General features: G+C 58.3%; 1 protein-coding gene across 1 annotated transcript; it reads left to right on the top strand.

Moving 5' to 3' along the window:
* Positions 1–55: 55 nt before the first annotated feature.
* LOC139242816 (1-phosphatidylinositol 4,5-bisphosphate phosphodiesterase beta-1-like) lies at positions 56–21,907 on the top strand (the record flags this gene model as incomplete). Its single annotated transcript, XM_070870509.1, has 15 exons — positions 56–163; positions 1,196–1,269; positions 1,719–1,815; positions 2,678–2,762; positions 3,500–3,624; positions 5,653–5,807; positions 7,061–7,219; positions 8,288–8,387; positions 10,425–10,529; positions 12,139–12,230; positions 15,364–15,505; positions 16,764–16,808; positions 19,206–19,425; positions 20,834–20,999; positions 21,827–21,907. Coding segments are annotated over 15 exons (1,754 nt in total), but the record flags the coding sequence as incomplete, so codon positions are not given.
* Positions 21,908–22,967: the final 1,060 nt, after the last annotated feature.

Below are 22,967 nucleotides of genomic sequence, written 5' to 3'. Positions count from 1 at the left end.
GGGGGCGGTGCGGACTGCTCTCTGACTCTCGCTGTTTCCCCCCCCCCCCCGGCAGCATCCCCCGTGAACGACGCCAGCGACGGAGGGCAGGCCCTGCCCAACGGAGAATACCGGCTGCCCCGTGATGTGCCCGAGGTCGGCAGGCTGCCGAGGAAGTCCATCGGTACGGGGGCTGGCGGGGGGAGATGGAGGGGGAAGTGTGCGGGCAGGAGGAGACTATCGGGGGGAGGGGATTGGGCGAGTGGGAGGGGGTGTCCGGGGGGAGGGTATCGGGGGAGACGAGGATGAGAGGATTACGTGGACGGGCAGAACTCTGGCAAATTGTCAGCAAATGTGAGGTCATCCAACTTTGGACTGAGGAAAAGCAGATGTGCATTTATATAGCGCCTTTCCCCACCACCGGACGTCCCACGGCGCCTCACAGCCAATGAAGTACTATCGGAGTGCGCTCACTGTTGTAATGTGGGAAACGCCAATTTGCGCACAGCAAGCTCCCACACACAGCGATGTGATAATGACCCAGATCATCTGTTTTAGTGATGTTGGTCGAGGGATAAATATTGGCCCCAGGACACCGGGGAGAACTCCCCCTGCTCTTCTTCCAATAGTGGCCCCGGGATCTTTTACATCCACCCGAGAGGGCAGACGGGGCCTCGGTTTAATGTCTCATCCGAAAGGGTAGAACAGGGTACTTATTAAATGGCGAAAGTCTCAAAACGGTGGAGGGGCCAATCGATTTAGGGGTCGGAAAAATCGCTCATTAAAATGTCAGGAAGAGGGGCAGAAAATGCAAGCGGGTTAATGGGAGGCGGGCCTTTATATCTGGCGGACTGGAATACAAGGAGGGTCAAAGTTATACTGCAGCTGTACTGAACGCTGCTTAGACCAGAGCTGGAGCTCCGTGACCAGCTCTGCAGGTTTACCCGTACCCCAAGGGTTAAGTTAAGAGATGTCGCAGGATGACCTGACGCAGGACTTTAACATGATGAAGGGGGTTCGATAGGGTAGATGTGGAGAATGTTTCCCCTTGTGGGTGGGGGGGGGGGGGGGAGAGCAGAACTGGGGGCCACCAATATCAGACAGTCACTGATAAACCCGACGGGGAATTCAGGAGAAACTTCTTTACCCAGAGAGCGGTGAGAATGTGGAACTCGCTGCCACAGGGAGTCTAACTGAGGTCGATCTGTGTTGCCAGACCGTGACGCAGAGAGCGACTATGAAGAGGAGGATGATCCAGATTTAAAGAAACAGCCCAGCACGACAGATGAGGTACACTTGGCGGGGATATCGTAACACTGTCGGAGCGGCAGTACTGAGGGAGCGCCGCACTGTCGGAGGGGCAGTACTGAGGGAGTGCCGCACTGTCGGAGGGGCAGTACTGAGGGAGCGGCGCACTGTCGGAGCGGCAGTACTGAGGGAGCGCCGCACTGTCGGAGGGGCAGTACTGAGGGAGCGCCGCACTGTCGGAGGGACAGTACTGAGGGAGCGCCGCACTGTCGGAGGGGCAGTACTGAGGGAGTGCCGCACTGTCGGAGGGGCAGTACTGAGGGAGCGCCGCACTGTCGGAGGGGCAGTACTGAGGGAGCGCCGCACTGTCAGTAAAGCACCCGAGGGGAGAGTGATGGGGCTGGGAGGTCAGGGTTGAGGGAACGGTGCGCAATCCTGGGCCGAGGGATTTGGTGCTCTGTGCCCTCTGACCCTTCCACTTGCACCCGCAGGGAACGGCCGGGAGTGAGGTCAACGCCACGGAGGAGATGTCCACCTTGGTCAACTATGTGGAGCCAGTCAAGTTCAAGTCGTTCGAGGTGGCCTCCAGTGAGTTACACCCCTCCCTATCTCTGTAACCCCCTCCAGCCCCTACACCCCTCCCTATCTCTGTAACCTCCTCCAGCCCCTACACCCCTCCCTAACTCTGTAACCCCCTCCAGCCCCTACACCCCTCCCTAACTCTGTAACCCCCTCCAGCCCCTACACCCCTCCCTATCTCTGTAACCCCCTCCAGCCCCTACACCCCTCCCTATCTCAGTAACCTCCTCCAGTGAGTTACATCCCTCCCTATCTCTGTAACCTCCTCCAGTGAGTTACATTCCTCCCTATCTCTGTAACCCCCTCCAGCCCCTACACCCTCCCTATCTTCTAACCCCCTCCAGCCCCGACACCCCTCCCTATCTCTGTAACCCCCTCCAGCCCCTACACCCCTCCCTATCTCTGTAACCTCCTCCAGCCCCTACACCCCTCCGAGATCTCTGCGCTCCTCCAATTCTGCCCTCTTGCCCATCCCCCGATTCCCATCGCTCCACCATCGGTGTCCGTGCCTTCAGCTGCCTGGGCCCCAAGCTCTGGAACTCCCTCCCTAAACCTCTCCGCCTCTCTCGCCTCCTTCAAGACATTCCTTAAAACCCACCTCTCTGACCCAGCTTTTGGTCGCCTGTCGAAATATCTCCCTATGTGGCTCGGGGGTCTGATTTACGCTCCTGTGACGCACCTTGGCACGTTTTACTGCATTACAGGCGCTACACAAATGTAGGTTGGTGTTGGAACGTCCCTCTCCAAGTGTGGCCCTGCGGGAGAGGGCGAGGGGCATCGAGACGTTGGGTGGGTTCGCTGAGGACTTGTGCTGCTAAATCTCTTGTCTTCCCCCCCCCCCCACTCCCCACCCCTCCTTCCCGCCTCGCAGAAAGGAACAAATATTTCGAGATGTCCTCGATGGTCGAGACCAAGGGGTTGGAGCAGCTGACCAAATCACCCGTGGAGTTTGTGGAGTATCCTTCGCCTGATGGGTGTCTGTCTGTCGCCCGGGGTGGGGGGGGGGGTGGTGAAGGGAGGGAGCTGGAGGCTGGTGGGGGGAGAGGGCCCTTGGGGGGAGGGGGAGAGGGCCCTGGGGGGAGGGGAAGAGGGCCCTGGGGGGGCAGGGTATTGGGTGAGACCACTGAAAGGCTCGGGCCTGTGGGCGGCAGTGAGGATGGTCGCAGAGTGAAGTTGCTTTGCTTGCCGCGATGGTGGTCGGGGGGGTGGGGGGGGAGAACCGGTTGGAGTGGGGGGTCTCGGCAGGTCAGGCAGAGGACCGGGAGGGTGGGGGGGGAGGAGGAGAGAGGTGGAGGGGCATGGACTTTGAGGCAGACGCCATTGGGAATGAAAGAGGCGGGAGGTGAAGGGTCAAGGGGACAAGTTTGGTCAAGCCTTGGTCAGGTGCGAGTCAACCAGTTGGAGTCCAGTGGTCAAGTGGGGTGAGGGGTCAAGTCTGCCAATTGGGGTCAGGGGTCAAGGGGTTAAGTCTGCCAGTTGGGGTCGGGGGTCGAGCCTGCCAGTTGGGGTCGGGGGTCGAGCCTGCCAGTTGGGGTCGAGCCTGCCAGTTGGGGTCGGGGGTCGAGCCTGCCAGTTGGGGTCGGGGGTTGAGCCTGCCAGTTGGGGTCGGGGGTCGAGCCTGCCAGTTGGGGTCGGGGGTCAATGGGTGAGTCTCCCCTGCTGTCACCATTTCTCCGTGACGACCGTCCCACAGATACAACAAGAAGCAGCTGAGCCGGATTTACCCCAAGGGGACTCGAGTCGACTCCTCCAACTACATGCCCCAAGTTTTCTGGAACACCGGCTGTCAGATGGTAGCACTCAACTTCCAGACCCTGGGTCAGTGCGACCCCGTACCCCAGTGAGAGTCAGTGTGTGTGGGACTGTACCCCAGTGAGAGTCAGTGTGTGTGGGACTGTACCCCAGTGAGAGTCAGTGTGTGTGGGACCCGTACCCCAGTGAGAGTCAGTGTGTGTGGGACCCGCACCCCAGTGAGAGTCAGTGTGTGTGGGACCCGTACCCCAGTGAGAGTCAGTGTGTGTGGGACTGTACCCCAGTGAGAGTCAGTGTGTGTGGGACTGTACCCCAGTGAGAGTCAGTGTGTGTGGGACTGTACCCCAGTGAGAGTCAGTGTGTGTGGGACTGTACCCCAGTGAGAGTCAGTGTGTGTGGGACTGTACCCCAGTGAGAGTCAGTGTGTGTGGGACCCGTACCCCAGTGAGAGTCAGTGTGTGTGGGACTGTACCCCAGTGAGAGTCAGTGTGTGTGGGACCCATAACCCAGTGAGAGTCAGTGTGTGTGGGACTGTACCCCAGTGAGAGTCAGTGTGTGTGGGACTGTACCCCAGTGAGAGTCAGTGTGTGTGGGACTGTACCCCAGTGAGAGTCAGTGTGTGTGGGACTGTACCCCAGTGAGAGTCAGTGTGTGTGGGACCCGTACCCCAGTGAGAGTCAGTGTGTGGGACCCGTACCCCAGTGAGAGTCAGTGTGTGTGGGACTGTACCCCAGTGAGAGTCGGTGTGTGTGGGACCCGTACCCCAGTGAGAGTCAGTGTGTGTGGGACCCGTACCCCAGTGAGAGTCAGTGTGTGTGGTACCCGTACCCCAGTGAGAGTCAGTGTGTGTGGGACCCGTACCCCAGTGAGAGTCAGTGTGTGTGGGACCCGTACCCCAGTGAGAGTCGGTGTGTGTGGGACTGTATCCCAGTGAGAGTCAGTGTGTGTGGGACTGTACCCCAGTGAGAGTCAGTGTGTGTGGGACTGTACCCCAGTGAGAGTCAGTGTGTGTGGGACTGTACCCCAGTGAGAGTCAGTGTGTGTGGGACTGTACCCCAGTGAGAGTCAGTGTGTGTGGGACCCGCACCCCAGTGAGAGTCAGTGTGTGTGGGACCCGTACCCCAGTGAGAGTCAGTGTGTGTGGGACCCGTACCCCAGTGAGAGTCGGTGTATGTGGGACCCGCACCCCAGTGAGAGTCAGTGTGTGTGGGACCCGTACCCCAGTGAGAGTCAGTGTGTGTGGGACCCGTACCCCAGTGAGAGTCAGTGTGTGTGGGACTGTACCCCAGTGAGAGTCAGTGTGTGTGGGACTGTACCCCAGTGAGAGTCAGTGTGTGTGGGACTGTACCCCAGTGAGAGTCAGTGTGTGTGGGACTGTACCCCAGTGAGAGTCAGTGTGTGTGGGACCCGTACCCCAGTGAGAGTCAGTGTGTATGGGACTGTACCCCAGTGAGAGTCAGTGTGTGTGGGACTGTACCCCAGTGAGAGTCAGTGTGTGTGGGACTGTACCCCAGTGAGAGTCAGTGTGTGTGGGACCCGTATCCCAGTGAGAGTCAGTGTGTGTGGGACTGTACCCCAGTGAGAGTCAGTGTGTGTGGGACTGTACCCCAGTGAGAGTCAGTGTGTGTGGGACCCGTACCCCAGTGAGAGTCGGTATGTGTGGGACTGTACCCCAGTGAGAGTCAGTGTGTGTGGGACTGTACCCCAGTGAGAGTCAGTGTGTGTGGGACCCGTAACCCAGTGAGAGTCAGTGTGTGTGGGACTGTACCCCAGTGAGAGTCAGTGTGTGTGGGACTGTACCCCAGTGAGAGTCAGTGTGTGTGGGACTGTACCCCAGTGAGAGTCAGTGTGTGTGGGACCCGTACCCCAGTGAGAGTCAGTGTGTGTGGGACTGTACCCCAGTGAGAGTCAGTGTGTGTGGGACCCGTACCCCAGTGAGAGTCAGTGTGTGTGGGACTGTACCCCAGTGAGAGTCAGTGTGTGTGGGACCCGTACCCCAGTGAGAGTCAGTGTGTGTGGGACCCGTACCCCAGTGAGAGTCAGTGTGTGTGGGACTTTGTTGCTAACCCTCCCTCTCTCTCCCTTCCCCCACAGACCTTCCGATGCAGTTGAACATGGGGATATTCGAGTACAATGGCCGCAGTGGATACATCCTGAAGCCAGAGTTCATGAGGAGAAAGGACAAGCACTTTGACCCCTTCACGGAGAATATTGTAGATGGGATTGTAGCCAACACTGTCTCCATCAAGGTGCGGGGCGCCCTGAGCTGTATCTCTGATCCCCGGCCCCCCTCTCCCCATCCCACTGAGCAAGGGCCTTCCCCTCCCTCCCCACACCCTCCCAACTGGGCCTCAGGGCCCAAATCATGACCCCTTCAGTCCCAGGGCATCGGGGTACATAGGGAACAGGAGGCCATTCAGCCCCTCGAGCCTGTTACATGAGGAACAGGAGGCCATTCAGCCCCTCGAGTCTGTTACATTAGGAACAGGAGGAGGCCATTCAGCCCCTCGAGCCTGTTACATTAGGAACAGGAGAAGGCCATTCAGCCCCTCGAGCCTGTTACATTAGGAACAGGAGGAGGCCATTCAGCCCCTCGAGCCTGTTACATTAGAAACAGGAGGAGGCCATTCAGCCCCTCGAGTCTGTTACGTTAGGAACAGGAGGAGGCCATTCAGCCCCTCGAGTCTGTTACATTAGGAAAAGGAGGAGGCCATTCAGCCCCTCGAGCCTGTTACATTAGGGACAGGAGGAGGCCATTCAGCCCCTCGAGCCTGTTACATTAGGAACAGGGGAGGCCATTCAGCCCCTCGAGTCTGTTACATTAGGAGCAGGAGTCGGCCATTCGGCCCCTCGAGCCTGCTCCGCCATTTAATACGATCATGGCTGATCCGATCATGGACTCAGCTCCACTTCCCTGCCTGCCCCCTTATCGGTTCAGAAACTGTCTATCTCTGTCTTAAATATATTCAATGTCCCAGCCTCCACAGCTCTCTGAGGCAGAGAATTCCACAGATTTACAACCCTCTGAGAGAAGAAATTCCTCCTCACCTCAGTTTTAAATGGGCGGACCCTTATTCTAAGACCATGCCCCCTAGTTCTAGTCTCCCCCCATCAGTGGAAACATCCTCTCTGCATCCACCTTGTCGAGCCCCCTCATAATCTGATACGTTTCGATAAGATCACCTCTCATTCTTCTGAATTCCAATGAGTAGAGGCCCAACCTCCTCAACCTATCCTCATAAGTCAACCCCCTCATCCCCGGAATCAACCGAGTGAACCTTCTCTGAACTGCCTCCAAAGCAAGTATATCCTTTCGTAAATATGGAAACCAAAACTGCACGCAGTACTCCAGGTGTGGCCTCACCAATACCCTGTATAACTGGAGCAAGACTTCCCTGCTTTTATACTCCATCCCCTTTGCAATAAAGGCCAAGATACCATTGGCCTTCCTGATCACTTGCTGTACCTGCATACTATCCCTTTGTGTTCCCGTTGGCTGCAGATAATCTCGGGCCAGTTCCTGTCTGACAAGAAGGTGGGTATGTACGTGGAGGTGGACATGTTTGGGCTGCCCGTCGACACCAAGCGCAAGTTCCGTACTAAGACCCTTGCCAACTCGCTCAACCCCGTCTGGGACGACGAACCCTTTGTCTTCAGAAAGGTACTGAGGGAGTGTCGGAGGGGCAGTGCTGAGGGAGTGTCGGAGGGGCAGTACTGAGGGAGTGTCGGAGGGGCAGTGCTGAGGGAGTGTCGGAGGGGCAGTGCTGAGGGAGCGCTGCACTGTCGGAGGGGCAGTACTGAGGGAGCGCCGCACTGTCGGAGGGGCAGTACTGAGGGAGTGTCGGAGGGGCAGTACTGAGGGAGCGCTGCACTGTCGGAGGGGCAGTACTGAGGGAGTGTCGGAGGGGCAGTACTGAGGGAGTGTCGGAGGGGCAGTGCTGAGGGAGTGTCGGAGGGGCAGTGCTGTGGGAGTGTCGGAGGGGCAGTACTGTGGGAGTGTCGGAGGGGCAGTGCTGTGGGAGTGTCGGAGGGGCAGTACTGAGGGAGTGTCGGAGGGGCAGTGCTGAGGGAGTGTCGGAGGGGCAGTGCTGTGGGAGTGTCGGAGGGGCAGTGCTGTGGGAGTGTCGGAGGGGCAGTACTGAGGGAGTGTCGGAGGGGCAGTACTGAGGGAGTGTCGGAGGGGCAGTGCTGAGGGAGTGTCGGAGGGGCAGTGCTGTGGGAGTGTCGGAGGGGCAGTACTGAGGGAGTGTCGGAGGGGCAGTACTGAGGGAGTGCCTCACTGTCGGAGGGGCGGTACTGAGGGAGTGCCGCACTGTCGGAGGGGCAGTGCTGAGGGAGTGTCGGAGGGGCAGTGCTGAGGGAGTGCCGCACTGTCGGAGGGGCGGTACTGAGGGAGTGCTGCACTGTCGGAGGGGCAGTGCTGAGGGAGCGCCGCACTGTCGGAGGGGCAGTGCTGAGGGAGTGTCGGAGGGGCAGTACTGAGGGAGCGGCGCACTGTCGGAGGGGCAGTACTGAGGGAGTGCCGCACTGTCGGAGGGGCAGTACTGAGGGAGTGCCTCACTGTCGGAGGGGCAGTACTGAGGGAGTGCCTCACTGTCGGAGGGGCAGTGCTGAGGGAGTGTCGGAGGGGCAGTACTGAGGGAGTGCCGCACTGTCGGAGGTATCACTGACTGAACACACTCTCAGAAACTCCTTCTCTCCCCCCCCCCCCCCCTGCCCCCCACCACAGGTTGTCCTACCAACGCTCGCCTCGCTGCGGATTGCCGTGTTTGAAGAAGGAGCGAAGTTTCTAGGTCACCGGGTCCTCCCGGTTTCTGCTATTCGACCGGGTAAGTGTGACGACAATTGTGAACGTGTGCGAAGGCATTGAGTGAGGCTCGCTCCTCACTACCATGCTTAGCATTTCAACTCTGTTTTATTTCTCAGTCCAGTCTGTGTCTGAAATTTAAAAAGTCTTGCATTCATATAGCGCCTGTAACATAGTGAAACGTTCCCAGGGTGCTTCACAGGAGCGTAAATCAGACACACTCTGACCCCGAGCCACATACGGAGATATTGGGGACAGGTGACCAAAAGCTGGGTCAGAGAGGTCGGTTTTAAAAAGCGTCTTAAAGGAGGAGAGAGAGAGGCGGAGAGGTTTAGGGAGGGAGTTCCAGAGCTTGGGGCCCAGGCAGCTGAAGGCACGGCCACCGATGGTGGAGCGATGGGAATCGGGGGATGGGCAAGAGGGCAGAATTGGAGGAGCGCAGAGATCGGGGAGGGGTGTAGGGGCTGGAGGAGGTTACAGAGATAGGGAGGGTTGTAGGGACTGGAGGGGGTTAGAGAGATAGGGAGGGGTGTAGGGACTGGAGGGGGTTACAGAGATAGGGAGGGGTGTAGGGGCTGGAGGAGGTTACAGAGATAGGGAGGGGTGTAGGGGCTGGAGGAGGTTACAGAGATAGGGAGGGGTGTCGGGGCTGGAGGGGGTTACAGAGATAGGGAGGGGTGTAGGGGCTGGAGGAGGTTACAGAGATAGGGAGGGGTGTCGGGGTTGGAGGGGGTTACAGAGATAGGGAGGGGTGTAGGGCTGGAGGAGGTTAGAGAGATAGGGAGGGGTGTAGAGGTGGAAGAGGTTACAGAGATAGGGAGGGGTGTAGGGCTGAGGAGGTTACAGAGATAGGGAGGGTTGTAGGGGCTGGAGGAGGTTACAGAGATAGGGAGGGGTGTAGGGGCTGGAGGAGGTTAGAGAGATAGGGAGGGGTGTAGGGCTGGAGGAGGTTACAGAGATAGGGAGGGGTGTAGGGGCTGGAGGAGGTTACAGAGATAGGGAGGGGTGTAGGGGCTGGAGGAGGTTAGAGAGATAGGGAGGGGTGTAGGGGCTGGAGGAGTTTAGAGAGATAGGGAGGGGTGTAGGGGCTGGAGGGGGTTACAGAGATAGGGAGGGTTGTAGGGACTGGAGGAGGTTAGAGAGATAGGGAGGGGTGTAGGGGCTGGAGGAGGTTAGAGAGATAGGGAGGGGAGTAGGGCTGGAGGAGGTTAGAGAGATAGGGAGGGGTGTAGGGGCTGGAGGAGTTTAGAGAGATAGGGAGGGGTGTAGGGGCTGGAGGGGGTTACAGAGATAGGGAGGGGTGTAGGGCTGGAGGAGGTTACAGAGATAGGGAGGGGTGTAGAGGTGGAAGAGGTTACAGAGATAGGGAGGGGTGTAGGGGCTGGAGGAGGTTACAGAGATAGGGAGGGGTGTAGGGGCAGGAGGGAGTTACAGAGATAGGGAGGGTTGTAGGGACTGGAGGGGGTTGCAGAGATGGGGAGGGGTGTAGGGGCTGGAGGGGGTTACAGAGATAGGGAGGGGTGTAGGGGCTGGAGGAGGTTAGAGAGATAGGGAGGGGTGTAGGGGCTGGAGGAGGTTACAGAGATAGGGAGGGGTGTAGGGGCTGGAGGGGGTTAGAGAGATAGGGAGGGGTGTCGGGCTGGAGGGGGTTACAGAGATAGGGAGGGGTGTAGGGGCTGGAGGAGTTTAGAGAGATAGGGAGGGGTGTAGGGGCTGGAGGAGGTTAAAGAGATAGGGAGGGGTGTAGGGGCTGGAGGTGGTTAGAGAGATAGGGAGGGGTGTAAGGGCTGGAGGAGGTTAGAGAGATAGGGAGGGGTGTAGGGCTGGAGGGGGTTACAGAGATAGGGAGGGGTGTAGGGGCTGGAGGGGGTTAGAGAGATAGGGAGGGGTGTAGGGGCTGGAGGAGGTTAGAGAGATAGGGAGGGGTGTAGGGCTGGAGGCGGATCACCCTCAGTACCGCCCCTCCGACAGCACAGTACGGCGCTCCCTCAGTCTGTGACGGGGAATGGTTGATGCAGAACGTGACTGGTGTCCCTCTCTCTCTGCTCCACCCTCCCAGGTTACCACTACATCTGCCTGAGGAACGAATGCAATCAACCTTTGCAGCTTCCCGCACTGTTTGTCAGCACCGACGTGAAGGACTATGTGCCCGACACACACGCAGGTCTGCGCTTGTCTCTCTGTATTGTGCCGGGGTCGGGGGGACGGTGTGATTCGACGCACGAGTTTGGCCTTCCATCGCCAAGGGATACCAGGAACGAACCGGGCCTCCCGTCCCTCTGGCCTACGTCGATGTTTCCTGGGAAGGCCCAGCCGCCATTCTCCTGGTCCCTGACAATACCGCACTGCTGGGCTATTCGACCGCGGGGGCCGTCGCCGATAATCCTTTCCCGCTCCTGTACAGACCTTCCAGCAGGGGTCAGTGCAGAGCGAGCAGGGTCAGAGCCCGGGGAGGAGGGCAGTCCCTGAGGTCAGTTCGTATCACCGTCCTCGCTCCAATCCGCACAGACATAACGGGAACAGTGTAGAGAGAGCTTTACTCTGTATCGAACCCCCTGTACCTGCCCTGGGAGTGTTTGATGGGACAGTGTAGAGGGAGCTGTACTCTGTATCGAACCCCCTGTACCTGCCCTGGGAGTGTTTGATGGGACAGTGTAGAGGGAGCTTTACTCTGTATCTAACCCCGTGCTGTACCTGCCCTGGGAGTGTTTGATGGGACAGTGTAGAGGGAGCTTTACTCTGTATCTAACCCCGTGCTGTACCTGCCCTGGGAGTGTTTGATGGGACAGTGTAGAGGGAGCTTTACTCTGTATCTAACCCCGTGCTGTACCTGCCCTGGGAGTGTTTGATGGGACAGTGTCGAGGGAGCTTTACTCTGTATCTAACCCCGTGCTGTACCTGCCCTGGGAGTGTTTGATGGGACAGTGTCGAGGGAGCTTTACTCTGTATCTAACCCCCTGTACCTGCCCTGGGAGTGTTTGATGGGACAGTGTAGAGGGAGCTTTACTCTGTATCTAACCCCCTGTACCTGCCCTGGGAGTGTTTGATGGGACAGTGTAGAGGGAGCTTTACTCTGTATCTAACCCCGTGCTGTACCTGCCCTGGGAGTGTTTTATGGGACAGTGCAGAGGGAGCTTTACTCTGTATCTAACCCCCTGTACCTGCCCTGGGAGTGTTTGATGGGACAGTGTAGAGGGAGCTTTACTCTGTATCTAACCCCCTGTACCTGCCCTGGGAGTGTTTGATGGGACAGTGTAGAGGGAGCTTTACTCTGTATCTAACCCCCTGTACCTGCCCTGGGAGTGTTTGATGGGACAGTGTAGAGGGAGCTTTACTCTGTATCTAACCCCCTGTACCTGCCCTGGGAGTGTTTGATGGGACAGTGTAGAGGGAGCTTTACTCTGTATCTAACCCCCTGTACCTGCCCTGGGAGTGTTTGATGGGACAGTGTAGAGGGAGCTTTACTCTGTATCTAACCCCCTGTACCTGCCCTGGGAGTGTTTGATGGGACAGTGTAGAGGGAGCTTTACTCTGTATCTAACCCCCTGTACCTGCCCTGGGAGTGTTTGATGGGACAGTGTAGAGGGAGCTTTACTCTGTATCTAACCCCCTGTACCGGCCCTGGGAGTGTTTGATGGGACAGTGTAGAGGGAGCTTTACTCTGTATCTAACCCCCTGTACCTGCCCTGGGAGTGTTTGATGGGACAGTGTCGAGGGAGCTTTACTCTGTATCTAACCCCGTTGTATGATCGATGTGACCTGTGTTCCCTCAGATTATATCGAGGCCCTGTACAATCCCATCAAACACGTCTGCCTGATGGAGCAGCGTTCGAAACAGCTGGTGTCACTGACGGGGGAAGACGAGGTGAGGTCAAGGGTCGTGTTCGCCCCCTCCCCCACACCCTGTACCCCCAGCACGTGCCCTGCTGAGGCCGGGGGGGGTGACCAATCTAGTCCTCCTCCCCTCCCGCCCTCTGTCTCCTTCCTGAGCAGGAGCTGACTGGAGTTGGGGGGGTGAAGGGAGGGCAGTTTGTGGGGAGGTGTGTGTCTGGGTGTGTGTGTCTGGGTGTCTGTGCGTGTGTGTCAGGGTTTGGGTGTGTGTCAGGGTGTGGGTGTGCGTCTGGGTGTGGGTGTGCGTCTGGGTGTGGGTGTGTGTCTGGGTGTGGGTGTGTGTCTGGGTGTGGGTGTGTGTGTCTGGGTGTGGGTGTGTGTGTCTGGGTGTGGGTGTGTGTGTCTGGGTGTGGGTGTGTGTGTCTGGGTGTGGGTGCGTCTGTCTGGATGTGTGTCTGTCTGGATGTGTGTCTAGATGTGTGTGTGTCTGGGTGTGTGTGTGTGTGTGTGTCTGGATGTGTGTGTGTGTCTGGGTGTGTCTGTGTGTGTGTGTGTGCGTCTGGGTGGGTGTGTGTGTGTGTGTGTCTGGATGTGTGTGTGTCTGGGTGTGTCTGTGTGTGTGGGTGTGTCTGTGTGTGTGTGTGTGTGTGTCTTGATGGGGGTGTGTGTGTGTGTCTGTCTGGATGGGTGTGTGTCTGTCTGGATGGGTGTGTGTCTGTCTGGGTGTGTGTGTGTCTGGATATGACTGTGTGTGCGTGGGCAAGAACATGCTACCAGGGTCCCATGATGCTCAGTAGTTGACCAAAATTGTCGCTCCTCCGTCTCGGCCTTTCCCCCATGCCCCGAGGACGAGACTCCAGGCTGCCACCCACCTCATCTCCTCGGCCACTATTGGAAGAAGAGCAGGGGGAGTTCTCCCCGGTGTCCTGGGCCCAAAATTTATCCCTCGACCAACATCACTAGAACAGATGATCTGGGTCATTATCACATCGCTGTGTGTGGGAGCTTGCTGTGCGCTAATTGGCCGCCGCCTATTCCCGACATTTCTGCTCTCCAGAAAAAGTCCTTCTTTGGCCGTGAAGCTTCGATGGGACTTCCTGAGCTGGTGAAACGTGCATAACTAAACCCGCCTGTTTCCCCCTCCGTAACATCGCCTGTCTCCTCCCCTGCCTCAGCTCATCCGCTGCTGAAGCCCTCATCCATGCCTCTCTCCCCTCCAGACTTGACTATTCCAACGCACTCCTGGCCGGCCTCCCACATTCCACCCGACGTAAACTAGAGGTGATCCAAAACTCGGCTGCTCCCTGTGTCCTAACTCGCACCGAGTCCCGCTCACCCATCACCCCCTGTGCTCACTGCCCCGTGTCCTAACTCGCACCGAGTCCCGCTCACCCATCACCCCCTGTGCTCGCTGCTCCGTCTCCTAACTTGCACCGAGTCCCGCTCACCCATCACCCCCTGTGCTCACTGCCCGTGTCCTAACTCGCACCGAGTCCCGCTCACCCATCACCCCCTGTGCTCACTGCCCCGTGTCCTAACTCGCACCCAGTCCCGCTCACCCATCACCCCCTGTGCTCACTGCCCCGTGTCCTAACTCGCAACCAGTCCCACTCACCCATCACCCCCTGTGCTCACTGCCCCGTGTCCTAACTCGCACCCAGTCCCACTCACCCATCACTCCCTGTGCTCGCTGCTCCGTCTCCTAACTTGCACCGAGTCCCACTCACCCATCACCCCCTGTGTTCGCTGCCCTGTGTCCTAACTCGCACCGAGTCCCACTCACCCATCACCCCCTGTGCTCACTGACCCGTGTCCTAACTCGCAGCCAGTCCCACTCACCCATCACCCGCTGTGCTCACTGCCCCGTGTCCTAACTCGCACCGAGTCCCACTCACCCATCACCCCCTGTGCTCGCTGCCCCGTGTCCTAACTCGCACCCAGTCCCACTCATCCATCACTCCCCGTGCTCACTGACCTACATTGGCTCCCGGTTAAGCAACGCCTCGATTTCAAAATTCCCCATCCTCGTGTTCAAATCCCTCCTCGTTCCCTCCCTATCTCTGTAACCCCCTCCAGCCCCTACACCCCTCCCTATCTCTGTAACCTCCTCCAGCCCCTACACCCCTCCCTATCTCTGTAACCTCCTCCAGCCCCTACACCCCTCCATATCTCTGTAACCCCCTCCAGCCTTACACCCCTCCGAGATCTCTGCTCTCCTCCAATTCTGGGCTCTTGCCCATCCCCCGATTCCCATCGCTCCACCATCGGTGGCCGTGCCTTCAGCTGCCTGGGCCCCAAGCTCTGGAACTCCCTCCCTAAACCTCTCCGCCTCTCTCTCCTCCTTTAAGACGCTCCTTAAAACCGACCTCTCTGACCCAGCTTTTGGTCACCTGCCCCAATATCTCCGTATGTGGCTCGGGGTCAGAGTGTGTCTGATTTACGCCCCTGTGAAGCACCCCGGGACGTTACACTACGTTACAGGCGCTATATAAATGCAGGTTGTTTTAATTAAATAGAAATAGTTTCCTTAAATATGAAGGAGTTGACTTATGAGGAACGGTTGAGGAGGTTGGGCCTCTACTCATTGGAATTCAGAAGAATGAGAGGTGATCTTATCGAAACGTATCAGATTATGAGGGGGCTTGACAAGGTGGATGCAGAGAGGATGTTCCCACTGATGGGGGAGACTAGAACTAGGGGGCATGGTCTTAGAATAAGGGGCCGCCCATTTAAAACTGAGATGAGGAGGAATTCCTTCTCTGAGGGTTGTAAATCTGTGGAATTCTCTGCCTCAGAGAGCTGTGGAGGCTGGGACAGTGAATATATTTAAGGTGGAGATAGACAGATTTTTGAGCGATAAGGGAGTGAAGGGTTATGGGGAGCGGGCGGGGAAGTGGAGCTGAGTCCATGATCGGATCAGCCACGATCGTATTAAATGGCGGAGCAGGCTCGAGGGGCCGAATGGCCGACTCCTGCTCCTATTTCTTATGTTCTTGTGTCTGTCTTGTCGGAGGGTGGGTGGGGAGGTTAAGGTCCGATTATCGAGCCCCTCGCTCAGACCAGAAGGGAGGGAACGGCAACAGTGTGGGCTGGGAGCTGTGTTTTAACACATTGTGTTGACCATTTGCTGACGTTGACGAGATCTCCTCTTCCCCCTCCCGACCCAGGCGATCCGCTTGGTTAGTCCGGAACCTTCCATGCCGGCCGAGGATCCCGCTAACAAAGACGATGATTGCCCCGCCAGTGCCGTGCCCCCCAGAACCTCGCTCACTCCCTCTGTCGGAGACAACAAAGGCTCGCAGGACACAGGTACCAACTCTTTGGGGGCCCCCCGCCCCTCGGAGGGGCAGCGGGGCAGATTCACCAGAACCATACCCCGGGGCTTCGAGGGTTAAATCCCGAGGGCAGGTCACACACACACAGACTGGGCCTGTGTTCCCTCGAGTGGGGAAGGTTAAGGGGCGATCTCATCGAGGGGTTTGAGAGGGTTAAAGGGTTCGATGGGGGAGATCGAGAGAGAAAGTGTTCCCTCTGGTGGGTCAGTCCAGAACAAGGGGGCGACACCTTACCATTAGAGCCCGGCCGTTCAGGGTGATGTCAGGGAGCACTTCTTCACACAAAGGGCCCTGGGAATCGGGAACTCTCTCCCCCAAAACGCTGTCGAGGTCGGGGGTCAATTGGAAAGGTCAAAACTGGGATGGAGAGATTTTTGTTGGGTCAGGGTATTAAGGGTTACGGAACCAAGGCGGGTAGATGGGGTTAAAATACAGATCAGCCGCGATCTGATTGAATGGTGGAGCAGGCTAGAGGGGCTGAATGGCCTCCTCCTGTTCCTAATGTAACAGGCTCGAGGGGCTGAATGGGTCTCCTCCTGTTCCTAATGTAACAGGCTCGAGGGGCTGAATGGCCTCCTCCTGTTCCTAATGTAACAGGCTCGAGGGGCCCCAATGGGATCCTTCTGTTCCTAATGTAACAGGCTCGAGGGGCTGAATGGCCTCCTCCTGTTCCTAATGAAACAGGCGCGAGGGGCTGAATGGCCTCCTCCTGTTCCTAATGTAACAGGCTCGAGGGGCTGAACGGCCTCCTCCTGTTCCTAATGTAACAGGCTCAAGGGGCTGAATGGCCTCCTCCTGTTCCTAATGTAACAGGCTCGAGGGGCTGAACGGCCTCCTCCTGTTCCTAATGTAACAGGCTCGAGGGGCTGAATGGCCTCCTCCTGTTCCTGTGTAACAGGCTCGAGGGGCTGAATGGCCTCCTCCTGTTCCTAATGTAACAGGCTCGAGGGGCTGAATGGGCCTCCTCCTGTTCCTAATGTAACAGGCTCGAGGGGCTGAATGGCCTCCTCCTGTTCCTAATGTAACAGGCTCGAGGGGCTGAATGGGCCTCCTCCTGTTTGACTGGCCAGTGATGAGGAGCAGGATCCTGGGTGAATTCCCCGGGTGGCAGGGTTGTGAGTGTGGTGGGGGAGAGAGGATGGCGGGCCTTGGATGAGGCCTGTGGTTTTCTCACTGAATGACCCACCTCCGATATTTCTTTCTCTCTCCTTTTTTTTCCCCTTTGGAAACAGGTAATCAGCGTATTCCGGAGGATTGGATTCCCAGTATCTTGTCAGGTAGGCCTTGCGAGCGGCCCGAGAGAGAGAGAGAGTGTGTGTGTGTGTGTGTGTGTGTGTTGTCAGGGTAAGGGGAGTGGGTTGACTTGGGCTTCCAACTACCACAGGCCCCAAACCGGGCCTACCCTCCCCTCACCGCCCCCTTGCCCTCCCTCGGACTCGGTACCCACACCAAACGTGTCACTCCATCCTCCTCCAACGCCTCTCCTCCATCGTCCAGCTGGGTGGGACTGCACTCGCCTGGTTCCGTTCTTATCCATCGAACCGTAGCCAGAGAATCGCCTGCAAAGGCTTCTCTTCCCACCCATCATCGTTACCTCTGGGGCCCCCCCCCCCCAAGTATCTCTCCTTGGCCCCCTCCTGTTCCCCATCTACATGCTGCCCCTTGGCGACATTATCCGGAAACACAGCGGCAGTTTCCACACGTACACTGGCGACCCCCAGCTCTACCCCTCCCCCACTTCTCTCGCCCCCCCCCCCCACTCCACGCTCTCTGAATTGTCAGACTGCGTGTCCCACATCCAGTGCTGGATCAGCAGAAATTTTCTCCGGTTGAATATCGGGAAGACCGAAGCCGTTGTTTTCGGTCCCCGCCACAAACTGCGTTCCCCAGCCCCACCCCCGACTCCAGCCCTCTCCCCAACTCCTGTCTGAGGCTGAACCAGACTGTTCGCAACCTGGGGGTCAGATCAGACCCCGAGATGAGCTTCCGGCCACATATCCCGCAGCATAACTAAAGCCGCCTGTTTCCCCCTCCGTAACATCGCCCGTCTCCGCCCCCTGCCTCAGCTCATCCGCTGCTGAAGCCCTCACCCCTGCCTCTGTTACCTCCAGACTTGACCATTCCAACGCACTCCTGGCCGGCCTCCCACATTCTACCCGACGTAAACTCGAGGTGATCTAAAACTCGGCTGCCCCCGTGTCCTAACTCGCACCCAGTCCCGCTCACCCATCACCCCTTGTGCTCACTGACCCGTGTCCTAACTCACACCCAGTCCCACTCACCCATCACCCCCTGTGCTCACTGACCCGTGTCCTAACTCGCACCCAGTCCCACTCACCCATCACCCCCTGTGCTCACTGCCCCGTGTCCTAACTCACACCCAGTCCCACTCACCCATCACCCCCTGTGCTCACTGCCCCGTGTCCTAACTCACACCCAGTCCCACTCACCCATCACCCCCTGTGCTCACTGCCCTGTGTCCTAACTCCCACCGAGTCCCACTCACCCATCACCCCCTGTGCCCCGTGTCCTAACTCACACCCAGTCCCACTCACCCATCACCCCCTGTGCTCACTGCCCTGTGTCCTAACTCACACCGAGTCCCACTCACCCATCACCCCCTGTGCTCACTGCCCCGTGTCCTAACTCACACCCAGTCCCACTCACCCATCACCCCCTGTGCTCACTGCCCCGTGTCCTAACTCACACCCAGTCCCACTCACCCATCACCCCCTGTGCTCACTGACCCCGTGTCCTAACTCACACCCAGTCCCACTCACCCATCACCCCCTGTGCTCACTGCCCCGTGTCCTAACTCACACCCAGTCCTACTCACCCATCACCCCCTGTGCTCACTGACCCCGTGTCCTAACTCACACCCAGTCCCACTCACCCATCACACCCTGTGCTCACTGACCCCGTGTCCTAACTCACACCGAGTCCCACTCACCCATCACCCCCTGTGCTCGCTGACCTACATTGGCTCCCGGTTAAGCAATGCCACGATTTCAAAATTCTCATCCTAGTTTACAAATCCCTCCATGGACCCTACACCCCTCCCTATCTCTGTAAGTTCCTCCAGCCCAACACCCCTCCCTATCTCTGTAACCTCCTCCAGCCCCTACACCCCTCCCTATCTCTGTAACCCCCTCCAACCCCACAACCCTCCGAGATCTCTGCGCTCCTCCAATTCTGGCCTCTTGCCCATCCCCCGATTCCCATCGCTCCACCATCGGTGGCCGTGCCTTCAGCTGCCTGGGCCCCAAGCTCTGGAACTCCCTCCCTAAACCTCTCCGCCTCTCTCTCCTCCTTTACGATGCTCCTTAAAACCCACCTCTCTGACCCAGCTTTTGGTCGCCTGTCCCCAATATCTCCGTATGTGGCTCGCGGTCAAATTTTTTATCGCATAACACGCCTGTGAAGCTCCCTGGGACGTTTCATTATGTTGAAGGCGCTATATAAATACAGGTGGTTGCTACTCCAGGCTGTGCTTGGCCTACTAGGCCCGAGATGAAGCCTGGGCCTTTCCTGCTGTGTGTGTGTGGGGGGGGTTCAGTACCTCCCCGGGTGGGGCATTGAGTGGCTGGACGCCGTGTGTAGCAGGAGAGGGCCACGTTTCTAAACCCCCCCCTCACCTCCCCCCCCCCCCCCATCTCCCCCGCCCTCTCTCCCAGAGGTGACGGCTCTACCAGTGGAAGAGCTGAAGCAGCAGAAGGCCTACGTCAAGCTGCAGAAGAAACAGGACAAGGAGTTGCGGGAGGTGAAGAAGAAGCACTTGAAGAAGATCTCCGCCCAGAGCAAGGAGCAGCAGGGAAAAGTTCACCAGATCCAGAGCGAGAATCTTCGCCGCGTGTCACAGACCACCAAGGAGCTCCGACGCTGCAGCAATCGCAAGTGAGTCGCGGGAGTGCCCCCCCCCTCGCGCTCTTTACCCCCCGCGCTCTCTCTCTTCCCCCCCCCCGTGCTCTCCCTCCCCCCCCTCGCGCGCTCTCTCTCCCCCCCCCCCCCCCCCCGCGCGCTCTCTCTCTCTTCCCCCCCCCGCGCTCTCTCTCTCTCTCTCTCCCCCCCGCGCTCTCTCTCTTCTCCCCCCCCGCGCTCTCTCTCTCTCCCCCCCCGCGCTCTCTCTCTCTCCCCCCCCGCGCTCTCTCCCCCCCCCCCCCCCACGCTCTCTCTCCCCCCCTCGCGCTCTCCCTCTCCCCCTCCCCCCCCCCCCCGTGCTCTCTCTTCCCCCCGCGCTCTCTCTCTCTTCCCCCCCCCCCCCCCCCGCGCTCTCTCTCTCTTCCCCCCCCCCCCCCCCCCCGCGCTCTCTCTCTCTTCCCCCCCCCCCCCGCGCGCGCTCTCTCTCCCCCCGGATGAGGATTTAACGGGATTTGTAACGATGGGTCATTCGTGGCGGCTGAAATTGAATTTTTCAGCAATGGCTGATAGAGTCAGTGCTGGTATAGAGAGGGACTCAGCACTGTGGGAGGGGCGGTACTGAGGGAGCGCCGCACTGTCGGAGGGGCAGTACTGAGGGAGCGCTGCACTGTCGGAGGGGCAGTACTGAGGGAGCGCCGCACTGTCGGAGGGGCAGTACTGAGGGAGCGCTGCACTGTCGGAGGGGCAGTACTGAGGGAGCGCCGCACTGTCGGAGGGGCAGTACTGAGGGAGCGCTGCACTGTCGGAGGGGCAGTACTGAGGGAGCGCCGCACTGTCGGAGGGGCAGTACTGAGGGAGTGCCGCACTGTCGGAGGGGCAGTACTGAGGGAGCGCCGCACTGTTGGAGGGGCAGTACTGAGGGAGTGCTGCACTGTTGGAGGGGTAGTACTGAGGGAGTCCCGCACTGTCGGAGGGGCAGTACTGAGGGAGTGCCGCACTGTCGGAGGGGCAGTACTGAGGGAGCGCCGCACTGTCGGAGGGGCGGTACTGAGGGAGCATCGCACTGTCGGAGGGGCCATCTATCGGATGAGACGTTAAACCGAGGCCCCGTCTGCCCTCTCGGGTGGATGTAAAAGATCCCGGGGCCACTATTGGAAGAAGAGCAGGGGGAGTTCTCCCCGGTGTCCTGGGGCCAATATTTATCCCTCGACCAACATCACTAAAACAGATGATCCGGGTCATTATCACATCGCTGTGTGTGGGAGCTTGCTGTGCGCAAATTGGCGTTTCCCACATTACAACAGTGAGCGCACTCCGATAGTACTTCATTGGCTGTGAGGCGCTGTGGGACGTGCGGTGGTGGTGTGAGGCGGGTGTAGAGAGGGGAAGGATGTTCGGGTTCGGTTCTGGAGCAGCCGACACACTCTCTGCTTCCCGCCCGCAGCTCGTCGCCCTCCCCGAACCCCCTGCGCAGGCAGCTGGCTGCGTTGGAGAAAGAGGCCCTGGAGAAGGTGGGCGACTTGAAGCAAGGGCAGCTGACCGAGTTACTGCAGCTCCGCGAGGGCCAGCACCGGGTGGAGAAGGCCAAGAAACAGGAGCACCTGCGGCAGGTGAGGGGGGCCGTGAGGGGGGGGGGGGCTGAGAGAAATCAGAGCGTCGGGAGCAGGAGTCCGGCCATTCGGCCCCTCGAGCCTGCTCCGCCATCCAATCAGATCGCGGCTGACCTTCGACCTCAACTCCACTTTCCCCGCCCGATCCCTCGATTCCCTCAATATCCAAAAATCTCGGCCTCGAAGACTGAGCCTCCCACGGCCCTCTGGGGCAGAGAATTCCAAAGATTCACCCCCCTCTGAGTGAAGAAATCCCTCCTCATCTCCGTCCTAAATGGCCGAGCCCTTATCCTGAGACTGTGAGCCCTGGTTCTAGACTCCCCAGCCCCGGGGGGGAAACACCCTCCCTGCATCTACCCTGTCAAGCCCTGTAAGTATTGTGTGTGTTTCAATGGGATCCCCTCTCATTCTTCTAAACTCCAGAGAATATCGGCCCAGTCTGCTCAATCTCTCCTCATAGGACAATCCCCCCCATCCCAGGAATCAGTCTGGTGAACCTTCGCTGCTCTCCCTCTATGGCCAGTATATCCTTCCTTGGGTAAGGAGACCAGAACTGTGCACAATACTCCAGGTGTGGTCTCACCAGGGCCCTGTATAACTGCACGCAGTACTCCAGGTGTGGTCTCACCAGGGCCCTGTATAACTGCACGCAGTACTCCAGGTGTGGTCTCACCAGGGCCCTGTATAATTGCAGCAAGCCGTCTTTACTCTTGTACTCAAACCCTCCTGTAATACAGGCCAACGCACCATTTGCCTTGGAAGGGGGCCGGGTCCCATCGTTCCGAATTGCAGCCGCCTGTAACCACGGTAACCGCTCTATCCCACAGCTACAGACCCGCTTGAGGGAGGTGGCGATGGACTGCCAGGCCACGCAGATAAAGAAGCTCCGGGAACGTTGCGAGAGGTAAGTGACGCCAGCTCCGTCCCTGACCGCACCTCCTGGGTCAATATCACATCGCTGTGTGTGGGAGCTTGCTGTGCGCAAATTGGCGTTTCCCACAATGCAACAGGGGAGCGCGCTCCAACAGTACTTCATTGGCCGTGAGGCGCTGTGGGACGTCCGGTGGTGGGGGAAAGGCGCTGTATAAACGCAAGTCTGTCTTTCACCTGCGCAGAGGGACTGTCCCTTTAAGAGCAGGCCCCCTTTCTGACCCTCCTGCGGAACAGGTCTGTCAACGTGACTAAGGCCCCTCGAGCCTGTTCGGCCATTCAGTGAGATCGTGGCTGGTCTGTGACCTAACTCCACTGACCCGCGTTTGGCCCATAACCCTGAATACCTTTGGTTAACAGAAAGCTATCAATCTGGGATTTAAAATGAACACTTGACCCCCAGGACCGATTGCCGTTTGCGGGAGAGAGTCCCAAACCTCTCCCACCCTGTGTGTGTGTCGAAATGTTTCCTAACGTCACTCCTGAAAGGTCTGGCTGTAACTTTCAGACTGTGCCCCTCGTCCGACCAGCGGCAATAGTGTCTCTCGATCTACCCCTCTCTGTTCCCCTTAATACCCTGAAAACTTCGATCCGATCGCCCCTTAACCTTCTACAGTCCAGGGAACACAACCCCAGTTTGTGTAATCTCCTCGTAACTTAACCCTTGGAGTCTCATGAAACATAGAAACATAGAAAATAGGTGCAGGAGTAGGCCATTCGGCCCCTCGAGCCTGCACCACCATTCAATCAGATCACGGCTGATCATTCCCTCAGTACCCCTTTCCTGCTTTCTCGCCATACCCCTTGATCCCTTTAGCCGTAAGGGCCATATCTAACTCCCTCTTGAATATATTTAGTGAATTGGCCTCAACAACTTTCTGTGGTAGAGAATTCCACAGGTTCACCACTCTCTGGGTGAAGAAGTTTCTCCTCATCTCGGTCCTAAATGGCTTACCCCTTATCCTTAGACTGTGACCCCTGGTTCTGGACTTCCCCAACATCGGGAACATTCTTCCTGCATCTAACCTGTCCAGTCCC

Source organism: Pristiophorus japonicus, unplaced genomic scaffold, assembly GCF_044704955.1.
Source record: "Pristiophorus japonicus isolate sPriJap1 unplaced genomic scaffold, sPriJap1.hap1 HAP1_SCAFFOLD_1476, whole genome shotgun sequence".
NCBI classification, from domain to species: Eukaryota; Metazoa; Chordata; class Chondrichthyes; family Pristiophoridae; genus Pristiophorus; species Pristiophorus japonicus.
The sequence above is the reverse complement of the archived record's forward strand: the minus strand, read 5'-3'. Positions and strand labels throughout refer to the sequence as shown.